The sequence below is a fragment of the Myotis brandtii genome, unplaced genomic scaffold, assembly GCF_000412655.1.
Source record: "Myotis brandtii unplaced genomic scaffold, ASM41265v1 scaffold84, whole genome shotgun sequence".
Lineage (NCBI taxonomy): Eukaryota > Metazoa > Chordata > Mammalia > Chiroptera > Vespertilionidae > Myotis > Myotis brandtii.
In genome coordinates, this window is record NW_005371410.1 from 8,177,671 (window position 1) to 8,195,114 (window position 17,444).

At 38.3% G+C, this 17,444-nt stretch overlaps 1 protein-coding gene across 5 annotated transcripts in view; it reads right to left on the reverse strand.

Annotated features, from left to right (window-relative positions):
- VRK2 (vaccinia related kinase 2) overlaps positions 1–17,444 on the reverse strand; it is an 82,347-nt gene that overhangs the window by 36,458 nt on the left and 28,445 nt on the right. For all 5 annotated transcript variants that reach the window (XM_014532054.1, XM_005884586.2, XM_005884587.2 and 2 more), the window contains exon 7: positions 2,493–2,625. In XM_014532054.1, the coding sequence (XP_014387540.1) occupies positions 2,493–2,625 (133 nt within the window). The remainder of the gene's footprint in view (positions 1–2,492; positions 2,626–17,444) is intronic.

Genomic DNA, 17,444 nt, shown 5'->3' on the forward strand with positions numbered 1-17,444 from the left:
CTATATAATAAAAGGGTAATATGCAAATTGACCTTAACGGCAGAACGACCGGTCGCTATGACGCACACTAACCACCAGGGGTCAGACGCTCAATACAGGAGCTGCCCCCTGGTGGTCGGTGTGCTCCCACATGGGGAGCTCTGCTGAGCCAGAAGCCAGCGGCAGTGGCAGGAGCCTCTCCCATCTCCACAGCAGCACTAAAGATGTCCCACTGAGGGCTAAGGCCCCCTGAGGGCTCCTGGACTGCAAGAGGGCGCAGGCTGGGCTAAGGTACCTCCCCCTCCACCACCCCCAGTGCACAAATGTCGTGCACTAGACCTCTAGTCATTAACATAATCAGAGCAATGCTTAAGAATCTGTATGATGAATTTCCAGTTATATCACTATCAAAAAAGTACTCCTCCCAGATTCCTGTAAATTCTTTCACAGTAATGAATCTGGCAAACGTGAAGAAGAAAATTCACTGAGAGTAAAGAACTTTAAATTGAACAAGAACCCACTATCAATGAGCATTTGATTCTTATATTTCTTAATTTAATTAAAACCATGCCCCATTTATATTTTTGAATGTTCACTGATTCATTCACAATGTAAATGGTGAAACGGCAGAACGACCGGTCGCTATGACGCACACTAACCACCAGGGGTCAGACGCTCAATACAGGAGCTGCCCCCTGGTGGTCGGTGTGCTCCCACATGGGGAGCTCTGCTGAGCCAGAAGCCAGCGGCAGTGGCAGGAGCCTCTCCCATCTCCACAGCAGCACTAAAGATGTCCCACTGAGGGCTAAGGCCCCCTGAGGGCTCCTGGACTGCAAGAGGGCGCAGGCTGGGCTAAGGTACCTCCCCCTCCACCACCCCCAGTGCACAAATGTCGTGCACTAGACCTCTAGTCATTAACATAATCAGAGCAATACTTAAGAATCTGTATGATGAATTTCCAGTTATACCACTATCAAAAAACTACTCCTCCCAGATTCTTGTAAATTCTTTCACAGTAATGAATCTGGCAAAAGTGAAGAAGAAAATTCACTGAGAGTAAAGAACTTTAAATTGAACAAGAACCCACTATCAATGAGCATTTGATTCTTATATTTCTTAATTTAATTAAAACCATGCCCCATTTATATTTTTGAATGTTCACTGATTCATTCACAATGTAAATGGTGAAAAAATACAGATTTCTTAATTTCTGAGTGATCATTACTTTTCTAACCAAACTACCCTTGAAAAGTAATGTAGTGATTTATTTTACTCTAATCCAAAGTATCAAAGCTAATTTCCATTTCATAAATTTAACCTATGATTCTTCCTGAAAGAAAGACAGTATCCATCCAACACACTTGTCTCACTTTTGCACTGGCGTACCTTAAACTGGGGTGGGTTTTAATTGCTTTGGAAAATGATCAAGACCCCTCTACATTACATGGTCAATGGTCCTTTTAATAGAAAAGGCAATAATATACAGTTGTTTGCACCAACTAAAACTCGTTAGAAAGTCTCAGTTTAGGGTAACAGTTCACCAGTCATTAACAAGTGCAAATGTCTAATTGCCTTTTAGTGAAAATGTGGATCTTTCCAAGCTGTTTATAATTATTTGTATGGCTTGGCAAACTTGAAAATACTTTTATAAACAAAGTTTAAGGAATATAATTTTGAAAGCCAAAGTTTTTCAATAATCACCCCTTTTTTTACTAGCATAACATTAGAATTGACTTTTTGTCTTGCTGACAGAGCAACTAAGAAAGTACAGTTGCATTGACCATATTGATTGTGAACAAAGCAACCATCAGTGGGACTCTGCACCATATATTTTCAATATTGACCTCCTACTTCCTTTTCCATGGCTTTCTGGGTCGGCTATTGGATTTGGACTGCAGTGTAATAAACAGCTAAGGTTTAATTAATGGTAAATGAATACAAGACATAGGTTATGACTTTAACTAATTAGGGAATTGTTGAATTAAGTCTGCCCTGGAATGCAAGGCAGTACAATCAATATCCAATAAAAGGACTATGTATGTAATTTACCTGCAAATGTGTTTCCAATACCATCAAAGTGAGTTTAAATAAGTAAGATATATGAAAGGCGACTAGGAGAGATTTCCACAAATTAACACTTTATAGTTTCAGAAGAGATTTTCTTGTTGTTGAGAGATGGTATCTTCCAAAGCTCTGATAAGGGCACAATGAAAAACAGGAACAATTCTTCACCAAATTCTTTACCAAATCTGTATTCTTCACTACAAGCACGAAAGTTCAGTGCTGACCTCCAAGTTAAATCTACACAAACTAGTCATTTCCTGCCCAAAATAAGCATCAAGCTTTGCTTCCTTGACACCCTTGTGTTTTTTTCTCACTTGTCATAGTCCTCCCCCCCCTACCCCAATAAGACAAATAGTCACTGGCAGACAAAATCTCACAAAGGTCATTTCATAGAGTCTTATTACTCTGTAATTATTCTTGTGAAATAAAAATAAGAAAAAAAAACTTACCTACACCCTTGTGGGCATCCAAGCTGGTAAACTCCATTGTCCCATTATGGCCTTTTCTAGGATTTTCCTGATACTGTTTGTGGTTCCCGTTGGGACAATATCTGTAGGCAAGTCCGTAATCTGCAAGATAAACCTGGAAGACAAATGAACCATGCTTTCAGCCTCTGAAATGTAACCTTTATCATTAAGTCTTAAGAAACTGTTAGGTTAAGAAGTCTTATACCTACATTTGTATTAAACCAAATGGTGCCTTAGGATAAAACAGATACAACTGAGGACCATAACAACTAACTTTCCAGTTTCAAACCTTACTTCATCATAGGCATATCTTGTTTCTGAGTTGACTTAGAGTTTTAGTCTTTTTATTTTGCTCCCAAATTCCCTCCCCTCCAGGTAGGCATCTAGACATCATAGACCATAACCTACCTTTTTATCTGTATTCATGCAGCTTATGGGGCTCGGCCTTTTCTTGTAACCCCTTCTCTGTAACATAAAACTGTTTCAAGCAGGGAGGGGGAGATCAGGGCAAACAATCTAAATATACAAACTTAATGTTACAGGAGTTTCCATGAACAGGAAGTATAAAAATAGCGAATAGATTGTAAGAGGTAATGACTCAAAAACACACCAGCATGTTGGATTTAAGAATGGAACGTCTACAGGAGTTTCCATGAACAGGAAGTATACAAATAGTGGAAAGATCGTAAGAGGTAATGACTCAAAAAACACACCAGCATGTTGGATTTAAGAATGGAACGTCAATGCAGTATTCTGCCATTCAGTCCGACCCATAGCATCACTGTAATCTTTGCAAGTCAGTCAGAATTTGTAAGTCAGTCAGAATTGCAAGTAGGGTTCCCAAACAGAATATAAATTGATAAATGTCAGAAGTCAATTCAAGTGAATTTTTCTCAGATTACTTTGGAGTGAGAAAGAGATAGGACACATAGTTTTACAGATACAGCAGAAACTGTATGAACAGAAACTATTATGACTAGATATTTATTCTGACATGAAGTCAAAATATAGTCGTCCCCAACTATCTGTTACCATGCTCCCCCTCCACCCAAAGAAAGCATTTTCAACTTTTAAAATGTGTTGTTTCACATATTTCTTTAAAATTTGTGGATTGAGGCAACATTTCATGATGTAGCTATAAGACAATAGAGTATTATAAAACCAGTACTTTAGCCCACCCTGTGTGACTCAGTGGTTGAGCGTCAACCCATGAACCAGGGAGTCATTGTTTCGATTCCTGGTCAGGGCACATGCCTGGGTTGTAGGCTCGATCCCCAGTGTGGGGTGGGCAGGAGGCAGCTGATCAATGATTCTCTCTCATCATTGATGTTTCTCTCCCTCTCCCTTCCTCTCTGAAATCAATAAAAATAGATCTAAAAGAATAAAAATAAATAAAACTTGCATTTTAAAATATATCTATTAAAAGCATTTATCTTTTAGTTTCTGTAAGGTCTTGGTTTTAGGATAGCGTAAGTAGGAGGTATTTTGAACTTCAAAATGTAAACAGCACAGAGTTTTCTTCATTTGTTGGAGAACATAGCTTGCTAGTATCTGAAAACATGGTATTTCAGTTTTGTCTCTCGCCCACAGATGCTGTTTCTCTACATGGTCTCAGAAGTAACTGATCCCTCTGCTCTATGTAACTAGACTTCAGGATCAGATGTGCAACTGGCTGCTTGCTTTCACTATTTATGATGCATTTTTTATCTTTATTTATTTCAAGAACTAAATTGATAGACTTCACTTTACAAAGTAGATATCCCAGAAATGTACATATTGATAATTTAGCAAAACAGAAATATATATTACACTAGAGTAGTTTTCTTAAAAATAAAAAAGAGCATCAAGAAGCTTTTCATGTAGTCATTAGCCAAAACAATAACACCTACATTAAACTTCATGGAGTACTTAATTTACATCAGCGCATGCTAAGAGCTTTACATTCATTGGTCCATGCCATCCTCCACAGAAATCCTGCATGTAAGGTGGCATCCTCTCCAGCTCACACATGCAAACTGACGCTTAGTGAGATTATGTGGCTTGTGCAGTAAAATGGAGCCAGAGTCTGACTCCAGAGTTTTCACTCTCGGTCACTGTTGGAGGGAAATTGCACTGCACTGCACATGCTAAAAAGACAACACAGACCTTATTCAAGGCCACTGCAATAGGCGAGATAGATTAAACTCAACTCTACTGAAACAAAGGTGGGAAAGTTTTTAAGCGCTGGGGCAGGCTAGTGAAAAGTACTGGAGGATATTAGGGGAGGTTGGCCAAAGTAGCTAGGTTACCTATGTTTGTTAATTTGTGCTTAGGCGCTTCCCTCCTTCAGAGATTGAAGGGATAGCAGCACAATGTTTCTTAAAGATTGCATTTTAAAGGAATGACTCCAAGGTCCTTGAGAAAGGACTTTTCCTTGCTGGGAGGTTGGGGGAGGCAACCCAGGTACATGCCCTTGACCGGAATCGAACCTGGGACCTTTCAGTCCGCAGGCCGATGCTCTATCCACTGAGCCAAACCGGTTTTGGCTTCTTATGATTCTTATCTGTGTTATCAGTTGTAATGTCTCTTCTCTCATTCCTGACTTCATTTATTTGGGTCTTCTTTTTTTCTTAGTTTAGTTAAAGGTTTGTCTATTTTGTTTTTTGGATTTTTTTTGTGTGTGTTTTTTTTTCACTAAAACAGTTCAGTTTCATTGATATTTTCTATTATCTTATTAGTCTCCGTTTCACTTACTTTCACTCTGAAATTATTTTCTTCCCTTTAATAGCATTGTGCTTGATTTGACCTTTCCCTATGTCCTTTATGTGTAAAGTTAGATTGTTTTATTTGAGATCTTTCTTTTTTTTTAATGTAGGAGTTTATTGCTATAAACCTCCCTCTTAGAACTGCTGTGGCTGCATCCCATAAATTTTGGAACGCTGTGTTTCCATTTGTCGAGGGTATTTCTTTTATTTCCCTTTTGATTTTTTCTTTAACATACTGGTTGTTCAGGAGCATGTTGCTTAAGCTCTACATATTTGTGAATATTACAGTTTTCATCTTGTAACTGATTTCAAGTTTCATATCACTGTGGTTAGAAAAGATGCTTGATACGATGTCAATCCTCTTAAATTTACCAAGACTTGTGCCCTAACAAGATCTATTCTAAAGATTGCTCCATGTGCACCTGAGAAGAATGTGCATTCTGTTGTTAGATGGAATGTATTGTATGTCTATCAGGTCCATCAGATTTAACATGCAGTTTAAGTCCAATGTTTTCCCATTTATTTTCTGTCTGAATAATCTATCCATTGTCATAAGTGGGGTATTGAAGCCCCTGATCGTTAATGTATTCCTGTCTATTTTCCCCTTCAGATCTGTTTATATATGCTTTATATATTAGGTGCTCCAATATTGGGTGCATAATTGGTGGTCTTAATAGAGCTGTAGGTTGAAGTCAAACAATCACAGAAGGCTACTGAACAAAATAACAAAACAAACAACTATCTATCTTCACCCTACTACATATATCTATTTTTTTTTAGTTTGTATTTTTACCTACAAGTATAGCCTATGATTATAAATATTTATATTTTTGTAGGTTCAGTGAGATTTAAATTCTCTAAATTTCTCATGAAAATTTTACTACTAGAATCTATCAATATTTTAAAATTATAGGTTGTAAAGCATTAATAAAGAAATTTAGGATGATTGCATTTGGTGGGTAGAGATTTGATGTAGAAGAAGCCAATAGCCTGTACGAAGTGTTGACAAATTATTTTGTCTCAAATTAGGTCAAAGTGAGAGTTTCTACAAAGATAACTTAATGGAAATACACAGTATAGAATTGTGTTAGAACTATTCAAAATAAGAAAGAAAAGGCTGGGACATGTCAAACAAGATAAGGAAGGAAAGAAAGGAACTAACATTTGTTGAGGTTCTAATTATGTGATAATCACTGAGCAAAATACCTTTCAAAAATCATTTCATTAAACCCAATCAATCACCCAGCCAGGTAGCATTGGTCTCATTCTACATATGAGAAAGCTGAACATCTGAGTAGTTAACTTACCCCAGTTACTGAGCCAGTAAAGAATAGAAGCAGGATTCAAATCCATACCAATATGTCTTGAAAGTCCAATTTCTTTTTTTTTAATACAAAATACAATTTGGGTTTCTGCCCATTGCTAAAATTTTGTTGAAATAAAATCTAAGTTTAAGTAGAACTTAATCTACAGTAGGGTTTGCAGTGTAGGCCCTGTTTTTATATGCCCTTGAGCTATGAATGATTTTTGCATCTTTATAGTATTGTAAAAAAAAAAAGAAAGAAAGAAAAAGATGATGTAACTAAAATATTTACTATCTGGCTCTTTACAGAGAAAGTCTGCCAACCTTTAATCTAAAGAAAAACTTGGTTTCAGTTAACATTTTTTTTATATTATCCTTTTTATTTTCTGTGAAATAAAAAATAACTAGTTAATATTTTTTACTTTAAATATAAACACATATAATGTGCTTTAAGTCTTAGAAGCTAGTAGTAGGAAACTCAAGATCACCTACGAGGTAGAAGATTATTTGCATTATAATAAGACTAGGCACAAGAAAATTTAAAATCTAGCTCCCTAATGCATTTTAAATGATTTTCTTTCTATGCAACTTTTCTGAATTTAGTAATGGTTTCCTTTCTCTATGAGTAAAAGGACAGCCCTTCCTGCTTCCCTTTTCATTACACTGTACTAACCCTCACATTTCTACATGGTACTCATTTTTTTCTCACCTTTCTTAGATATGCTTTTTTTTTTAAACTAGTGGCCTGGTGCACAAAATTTGTGCGCATTAAAAGGGAATTAATTTTTTTAAACTAGTAGCCTGGTGCACAAAATTTGTGTGCATTAAAAGGGAATTAATTAGAGGAAATATTTTAAAATTGCTAATTCCCCTATCTCGATAATAGAAGTGTCAGAGATGAAAGAAAATTAGTAAAATGTATATGAAAATCTCCCTCCTGTCAGAGTCTGGGGCGTGCCACAGGACTCAGAGTCATGTCCCCACCCACCCGTGAGTGCTTTGAAATCGCACGAGACCCAGACCCAGCCAGCCCCATCCCATTGGGCGAGACCCAGACCCGGCTGGCCCCACCCCCATCAAGCCCCGCAGGGCAGGGGGTGCAGCCTCAGGTCCCCTCCCAAGCCCTGCCGGGGGGGGGGGGGCACAGCCTCAGGCCCTCCATCAAGTCCTTCCTGGGCGGGGGGCACAGCCTCAGGCCCCCCAGCCCCAGCGTGGGGACGGGGGGTGTGGCCTCACGTCCAGGCATCTGAGGTCCCCCGCCCTGGCTAGACGCCACACAGCCTCAGGTCCCTGCTGATTGGCCATTACGAGTCATGGCATGATGACCATTTGCATATTAGCCTTTTATTATTATGATAACTTTGTAAGGTAGGTAGAGCTGTTGTGTGTGTTTTTCCATATTTAACAGGTGAAAAATAATGTGATATACCCAAATAATGCAAGTTACCAACACTCACCAAGTCCTGCTTCTACAAATGGTTTTGTTTTAATGAATTTCTTAGCACGCCCCCCCGCCCCCCCCCCCAAAAAAAAACCCCACCTAATCTGAGCTAATGCTTTCATGGACTTTTGATTTAATTATCTTATTACCTAAGGTAGTGTGGTAGCCACTGAGGTGTAATCCCATCAAGAAAGAACTGGCCTATCACCTGTGAGAGCACAATAAGCTGAAAACCTCTGGAGGTGGGATCATTGGGAACCGCCAGAGCATGTGAGCCAAGGCTACACTCTCCCTGGGCAGCTCCTGCCACACAATGATCATGGGGGGTGGGGGGAGGGGATGCGGTGTGGCCTATTCTACCTAATCAGAGATTCTTCTTGTGGGCATTGATTGTTTTGCTGCTTCCTAAGGGTTAGCTGAGCTTTGTCAGAACTGCATCATAGTCTGAGCTCTCCCTGCTCAATCCTCCTCTTCCCCTTTCCTTTCCTGGGTGTCATATCAACACCCCACTTGTCTAATCCTGCTTCTTGTCCTTCTGCTCTCACAGGTGATATACTTCCTTCCCCAATAAAGCCATTACACTCCTAATTCTGTCCCAGCATCTGTTCCTCTGAGAACTGGACTTGACACAGATGGTCTGTAAATCATAGCCTTGATTAAAAGCGCTACACACACAAAAAGATGAAAACAAAGTTGCTTTTGATGACCATGAAAAATACAACTTCCCTATACTAAACAAGCCTGTCTCAAATACAACATCCTGTTTATCTACATGTGCACCCATGTATGCCTCATCTTAATGTTCTGGACTTAAACCTTTACTTCCAATCTCCTTTGCTTCTTAATGTTGTAGGCTCTTACATTGCTTTAACTTTCCAAATGGATGGGTGAAACTAGCAATGAGAGAACACCATGATGACTCTTCTTTGAAGGGAATTGCATGGGAAGGGCCGATGTCTTCAATTTGGCTCCTCAGATACTCTCCTCTACTTCCTACCACACCTTCTGGATTCACAGTTTACTCCCTGGATTCACCACTGATGAATCCTAGGGAATAGATCCCTTTAACCAAAGGGCAGCTGACTGGGTTTTCATTTGTGTCCACACAAATTTACTATTTTAAAATGCACAAAGTTATTTTACTTTTATTTATGTCTTGGCCCCACATTTACAAGCTGTAAGCTCCTAGTGAACAAGAGGCAGGATAATGTTGTATAACTTGTTTGTATCCACAACAGCACCCACTCTAAAGTCTGGTGCATAGCAAGCTTAAATAAATTTCCATAGATTAGACTTGATGGTAATAATTGGACAAATTGATGTAAATTCTTTTCAATAGACAGCTGAGTGCCAAGCATGATAAACTATTGACAACTGTAATTTAAAAAAAAACACAAAGAAAAATGAATGCATATTATTTTGAATATAGTTGATCCTTGAACAACACAGGCTTGAACTGCATAGGTCCACTTATATACAGATTTTTTTTTCCAATAAATACCATAAATGTATTTTCTCTTAATGTGAAAATGTGATTTTCTTTTCTCTGGCTTAGTTTATTGTAAGAGTACAGTACATAATACACATAACATACAGAACACATGTTAATCAACTATTCAATGCTATCAGTAAGGCTTCCAGTCAACAGTGGGCTATTGTTTTGAAGAAGTCAAGTCATATGTAGCTTTTCAGCTGTGCAGAAGCGGGTGCAGGGCTGTCTGTGCCCCCACATTGTTCAAGAGTCAACTGTACTTGCTATGTGAAAGCATTAAGTGCTTTACTGAAGTGTAATTGTTTAACCCTCATGACCCTACAATGAAACTATTTTAAGATACCTTGAGGATGAAAAAATAGGATGAGTAGGTTAAGTGCGCTGAATAAAACAAACTTATAATAATTGCCAAAGTTGAGATTTGAACCTCAATCAGTCTGACCAGAAGGCTAAGCATCTTCACACATACAGGAAGGGAGATGTCATCTACAAGTCTAAAGGTAACATGTACTCTGACAAAAAATATATTAGATTTACATTTAATAGTATTTTAGAGCAAGGAGAGGGTATTTTGAATTGGGGAACTCAGAGAAAAAAAAGTTGAGCCTTGAAAAATCCTATATAATAAAAGCCTAATATGCAAATCAACCGAACAGCAGAGTGACCCGTTGGCAGGGGGCGGGGCCAGTGAGCAGGTGGCGCCAGGCCAGCCAAGGCGGGTGCCAATTGGCAGAGGGAGGGAATGGCAATCAGGGGCAGCAGTGACTGGCAGCGGTGGTGGCGGGGCGATGGGGGGGTGGGGCTGGAGCTGCCCTCTGATGGTCAGTGCACTCCCACAGGGGGAGTGCTGCTCAGCCACAGCCGGGCTCACAGCTGGCAAGCACAGCGGCGGTGGCAGGAGCCTCTTCCACCTCCGCGGCAGCGCTAAGGATGTCTGCGGGGAGTGGGCCTAAGCCAACAGTCAGACATCCTCCAAGGGCTCCCAGACTGCAAGAGGGCGCAGGCCTGGCTGAGGGACCCCCCGAGAGCACGAATTTTTGTGCACCAGGCCTCTAGTACCTAATATTTCCACAAATGGAAACAGGGAAGAAGAAATAACACAAGAAGGAAAGCCAGGGTATGGGTCAGCATGTGATGGGAGTGGAGAGTTTACTGGAACACAACACCAGAGAGAAAATCTGGTTAGCATTAGTTTCTAGAAAGCTTTGAAACCCCACCAAGAAGCAGGGTACAACTGCTGTGTGCAAACAGAAGTTCCAAAAGGTTTTTTGCAAGGAATAGTATTATCAGCACTGGCAGCAGCATAATGAGGCAGCGGAAACAGAGAGTGCATTTGGAGAATATAATCATAGTCTAGGCAAGAGGTATGGGAGGATTCACTGTAGATGGGAAAAGTAAAGGACTCCTTCCCATCAGGAATCAAATGACCAGGAATGCTAAGCACCAAGCAGCCACACTGACTCAAATGGAAGCATTTCTCAACATTTGATACGATGGCCATGAACATGTCAGCTGGAGAAGGGCATAAAAAATTATGACACTGGAGGAGAAAGAAGTAAGGCGCTAAGGTGAACAAATGTCACTGCCCATCAGTAATGCCATTACTATGTTACCTCCACTTTGCAAGTTCACATTAGAGAAGAAATATATATATAGTCCCAAAATGTGATTCACTTTTCAAGGACTTATTTTTTTTGTGTGCAATCTAATACCTTATCATAATTTAGACTATTTAATATAAGTAAATCCTTTTCATTAGCATAACCTGTTGTAGCAAGAAATGTGTCTGTTAAGCTCTCATTGTCAGAGACTGATGGAAATTATACTATTGGGGAGACAGTCACTACTCATGATTGTTTTAATGGCAATTTAGAAAACACTTTAAAAACTCCAGAAGAACATATAGAGGTACTCCGTAACTGTAAAGGCTCTTATACAAGAAGGCCAGCATTTATCTTATTTGAATATGGTATAATATTTTCCTATTCTATCAACAAGATACTGTAATGTGAAAATCTTCACAATAAACTAAATGCTTACTGACTAACGAAAATCACTATATGCCAGGAGAAAGAAGCATGAAATGAGTAAGCAGCATGTTCATGAAAATCATGCATATCTGTTACAAAACCTACATGTAGCCTCACAGATGCTACTATGTTTTGATATAAATCTGTGGTTCCTCTTATTTTTATTACTAGAGGCCCAGTGCACAAAATTCGTACATGGGTAGGGTCCCTAGGCCTGGCCGGCAATTAGGGCTGATCAGGTTCCCAGCCTCCCCTCCTCCTTCCCTCACTCCCTCAGCTCCCCACCGCCACCGCCGCTGATCGCCCGCCATGTTCCGCGCCACCCCCTGGTGGTCAGTGCATGTCATAGTGAGCAATCGAACTCCCGGTCTCCTGGTCGAACTCCCAAGGGGACAATTTGCATATTAACCTTTTATTATATAGGATACAGTACTTTCTTCTACTCAACATCCTTCCTTACCTTGTTTCTGCCAGTAAAATAACGCTACAAATGATATATGTGCGTTAGCACTATTCAGCCTAGACAAAAAATACAACTTTTAAAATTTGCCTTTTCAAATATGATGTTTATTAGAATAAACACGAAGATATATTTTTCAAAAACATAGTCTGACCTTATCTTTTAGTGAGAGGTAAAAACTCTACAATGTCTGCTTAATGATAGATGTGACCTGTGCTTACTATACTTAAAATATCTGCTTCATAATGTTTGGGGTTTTCTTCCTTCTAGTTCTCATAACTACTCAGACTTCACATTTGGAATTTTATCCTTTTTCTTTATATTTACTTTCAGAGAGAGAGAGAGAGAGAGAGAGAGAGAGAGAAAGGAGGAGGAGGAAGAGGGGAAGGTGGAGGGGGAAAGAGAAGAGAGAGTAAAGGACATGCCCCTGAGGTTATATGAAGCAGCAGCAGAAAAGCTGTATCTCTTATAAATCATTAGCTCTACACTCCATCTACTGCTCCATCAGGCCCAAGCATATGATCCCTAAATGGTACCATACACTCAGCATCATAATAACATACTGAGGTATATTTAGCAGTTGTTTGAAATGACATTAGCATTTTGATTCCATGGCCTGCTTTTCTACTCCAACCTGGTTCTTTTAGCAACATACGGAGGCCTATTTGATCAACTAGGGCTGTGACTTAATATACTTTGATGACTTTAGGTTGGAACTCCCTCAATAATTCAGAGGCTCAGAATTGCTTCTTTACTAAAAATGCCTTCATCTATAAACGAAAACCTTTCCAATTATAATCTATTTCCAATTTGTCCTTTTGACACAAGTTTTCAAGGATTATACAAAAGAACCTCTCTTTATAATTTCCAATGTGATATCAAAACATGTAACTTGTGTCTGTCCTTTAACAAATAGGCAATGGAAGAGGCTAATCTGAATTGCATCCAATTTATGGTTTTCCTCTTTGTCTAAATCAAATCTGAACTTGAGACTTCAACATGTCAGAAGCATTCTCAGAGCATGGTACATCTGTAAACAGCAGATACCACAAAATGTTAGCTGATATAATCTGACTGTTATTGCTATATTATAAAAACATTCACCACATTTAAGTTGTGTCTACATAAACACAGCCACCCAACATTCAAAACAGGTCCCTGTTCTACATTAACTACAACTCTATTGTTTTCAAAGACAGTATTTGAGGTTGCCAGCAATGAGGCCATTCTTACACGCAGAGACCCTAAACAGGGGTACCTCTTAACCCATCCAATTTATACAACTCAATGAGTATATTCAGAATTCAGAAATGCATTTTCCCATTCTAACTGGTAAAAGGAAAAAAATCTATATGTAGCCTTTTGTGGGTCAGGATGCTTTAATATTTTGGTCATAAACAGTTCTTTGGTGGATGTCTATGATCAAACTTCATTCCTGGACAGAACTTCAATTATTAAGTCTAATTCAATACCATTTTCTTAACAACTAATCAGAACATCATGCCTTTCCTCATAAATCCAAATACTTGTTGAGGAGCCCAATAAAATATTCTATTGTCATAAGTATAACAATTATAAAAAATATTATTTTCTATCTCTTACTGTTTACTATGTGCTTGATATTGGTCTAAAAATTTCACATGTTTAAAGCATTTGATCTTTAAAATATCTCTTTGATGTACTATTATCCTTATTTTTTGATGTGGACATGGAAGAACCAAGAGGTAAATAATAAGGCTAAGAACAGAGAGCTAATAAGAGGCAGAGCCAGAACTCTAAGCCAGGGGGTCTGATTCCAGAGCTTCTGGTCTTAACTATTATACACTGAATCCCCAGCATAACTGAAAGTTATACAAATAGTCATCATCTTCTATCAGATGTTTTACCTGGGATTAAGAGTAGGTAAATAGCCCTCTTTTTATATATTCCTTCCTTCCTTGAACAAGAACATTTAGCTCCAGAATAAAAAAGTAGACAGTATTATAAAGTGGAGGTCCCACCACACATATTCAAGAACTAACTGCTTGAGGCATATGGATCTGGGGGTGGTGGTGAGGAAAAAAAGAGAGAGAACTCATGGACAACAGTGTGGTGACTGCAGGGGGAGGGGATGGAGGTGGAAGAGAGCATGGAGGAGATAAATGGTGATGGAAAAGATACAATAAATTTTAAAAAATAAAAGAGACTTAAATTTTACAAATGGGGGAGGGAACTAACTGCTTGAAGATCCTATGTGTAAGAACAAATCACGTTAAACACATGAACTGATTTGGCCCTGCCTGGAGTGGCCCCAGGGAAAATAGAAGAGAATACTTCTTTCTGCCCTGTTCTGCCTTTCCCCTTTCCTTTTCCTTCCCCTATTCTGGTGCTTGAAGTTCATACATGGCCAAAATACACTGGCATCCATGCTAAGGTGTCAACAACTTACATGGAACAGAACAGTATCCTGAGATTTTTATTAACATTATTTGGAAAATGTATGATCTCAACTCCCAATCAAAGGTTTATGTCTAAGTCCCTGAATTAGTTTGGCAGGACAGCTATAACAAAGTCACACAAACTAGATGACTTAAACAATACAAATTTACTGTCTCCCAGTTCTGGGGGCTAGAAGGCTAAAATCAAGGTGTAGGAGGGCTGGCTGCTGCCGTTGGCTGTGAGGGATGACCTGCCCATGCCTCTCTCCTAAGCGTCTGGCAGTCTCAGTTCCTCGGCTTGCAGAAGCCATTCTCCCTGTCTCTTCACATAGTCTTTCCTCTCTGATGTTTCCCCTTTTATAAGAAAAGCAATCATGGGATGACTTTTCCCTAGTCATCTAGTCTTAACTCACAAAGATCCTCCTCCCGTATGTTTACATTCACAGATACCAGGGGCTGGGACTTCAGCATCTCGTGAGGGGACACAATTCAACCAACAGGAGTCTCCATCCTCAGTTTCTCTTTGTGAATATGCTGACAGAGCTCTATCTATAAGAAAACACTCATAATGGCTACATTAAGCAGGAAAGTTGGGTAGATTTCTCCCAATAGGAATTTAAGATGTCTACAAATGGATTATTTGCTGAACTTGGCTGTACCTGTTGGGCTTTACCTGTTATTCCTGAACACTAAGTAGTAAATTCATTTATGCATTAACCTACTCAGTTTCTCATTACTAATTTATTGAGTGCTTATTACATGCATGTTCTGTGCCAGCTGCTGGATACACATCAGTGAATCAAACACAACCCGTTTTCCTGTTTACAAGACTAGAAACTTCTTCTCTTGATGGACATTTACTAAAAAAAAAAAAAATCACACCTTGTTCTGAACCAATAGTTTCATAAGTCAGATTTGTGGCCAACAACTGGTTCTATCCAGGAAGTCAGAGGCAATGAAAGCTAAAAGGGGCCAAAGAGATCACATGATATAGGCTATTCAATTACAGAAAGTTGTGGCAGGGAGTCTACTGCAATATATAATTTTTGAAAAAGAGGAAAAGAGAGTTTAAGTACAATTAGAATGGAAATTGTATTCCCATTTTCTGATGAATTTTAGGGTAAAGAAGAAAGTGGAAGAAATAAAACTTTATTTGATAACTAGAGGCCTGATGCACAAAATGCACGCAAGAGGCTCAGCCCTCGCAGCCTCGGTGGTTTGCCTTATCCCTCGCAGCCGTGGTGGCTTGTCTCTGCCCTCGCTAGCCCTGGTTTTATCCAGAAGGTCGTCCGGAAGGACGTCAGGATGGTCGTTCGGCTGTCAGTCTAATTAGCATATTATGCTTTAGTTATTATAGATTAGGAATGATATAATTTTGTTAAGTGTGGTTAATGGCATTGTTATAATATGATGAACTGTCCTTGTTCTTCAGAAATGCAATAAATATTTAAGTATTTAGAAGCAAAATTTCTTGATATCTATAATTTATTTTAAAAATTTCAGCCAAAAAAACAGATAAAACAAAATTTCAAAACTTTAATTTTTAAGTCAAAGTGATGGGTATATGGAATCCTCTATTACTGGGAATATTTTTTTTTCTAATTTTTTTTCCTAATTTTTTTTCTAATTAAAAAAATTAGAAAAAAATGTATCCTCTTAGAGAGGCAAAATTATATACTTAACAGATTCTCACCTGTCTCAGAGTCTCAGTCCTGGCAAGTAAGCTTCACATAATACTAATTCTGAATATGGAGAACATAGCTTTAAATTATATTTATGAGGTTGTTTTCTTCAATATTTTCTAGTCATCATTCTCCAATAAGACTTAGTAATCCACATTCATTTAGCTGTCATTTACATAGTATTTTGAAGTGAGAATTTTTAAAATATGGATCTAATCTGATTTAAAATGAGGCATCTTAATATACACATGTTAAGAATAAATTCTGATAACAGGAACACTATTAAGTATCAGACAACAGAGTTTAAAATAGTAGTATTAACACATTATAGAATATGTGATGGAAATAAAATTTGGGGATGACTTTATTTTCATTTGACACATAATACTGAAAGAATCCCAAAATAGTAAGTGACAGAATTGGTCTATGAATGCCACATACATACAAGTTATTAAATTTCAAAAAAAAACAAATTCATATGACAATTATAGTGACACAAAAAATCCAGTAAAAGTGTATATTTTAAATAATATTAAACTCAAAAAATGTTTAAAGTTCAAGTAACTAAAATCATACAAACAAATTTCAATGTCTCTTTACTCAACTAAATATATACAGCAGAACCTCACTACAAAGAACATAACACATATGCTCTAAGTGACTACATACACCACCATGTGATTTAATCCAGAGTATAACCCTAACCACCTGAAACCACACAAATTTAATAGCAGTACCAGCTGTGTCATCTAGTAATAGCATGGTATCACACCAAGCTAAGACACATAACACTCCTCTGGAGATAATGAAATACGGACATATGTTACAGGACTAAATTTCATGTGTGTTCAACAAAGAAAAGGTTATCTCTAAATGGCAAACACATCTTGTACACATATCATGCAAAGTTTTTACGAACACATTCACACTCCATTTTACAAGTAACTGTGATTGATAAATGGATTGTGTTAGAATTCCCTCTAGCAAACAGTGAACAAGCAGCTTTAATGAGGCTTATGACCCTACCCTGTGGATATCCTAGGGAATCTGAAAGTCAGTATTTGCCGCAAGACACAGGTCAGTTGCTATGATTCCTGCTCCCAGAACATTAAATTTTGCTTAAATTTAAACACTTGAACTTCTTTAGCTATGCAACAACAGGCAAGACACCTAGGAAACATTATTAGAAACATCACCTTCTGCAATGAACTTGAAAAACACATTTTCAAACCTATATGTTCATGTGGACCAATGTCATCCCAATAAATTTAATAAATAAAATAAAAAAACAAAACTAAAAAAACACATTTTCAGAGAATCACAGAATTTGAGAGCTAGAAGGAACTTTTGAGACCCCCTAGTCAA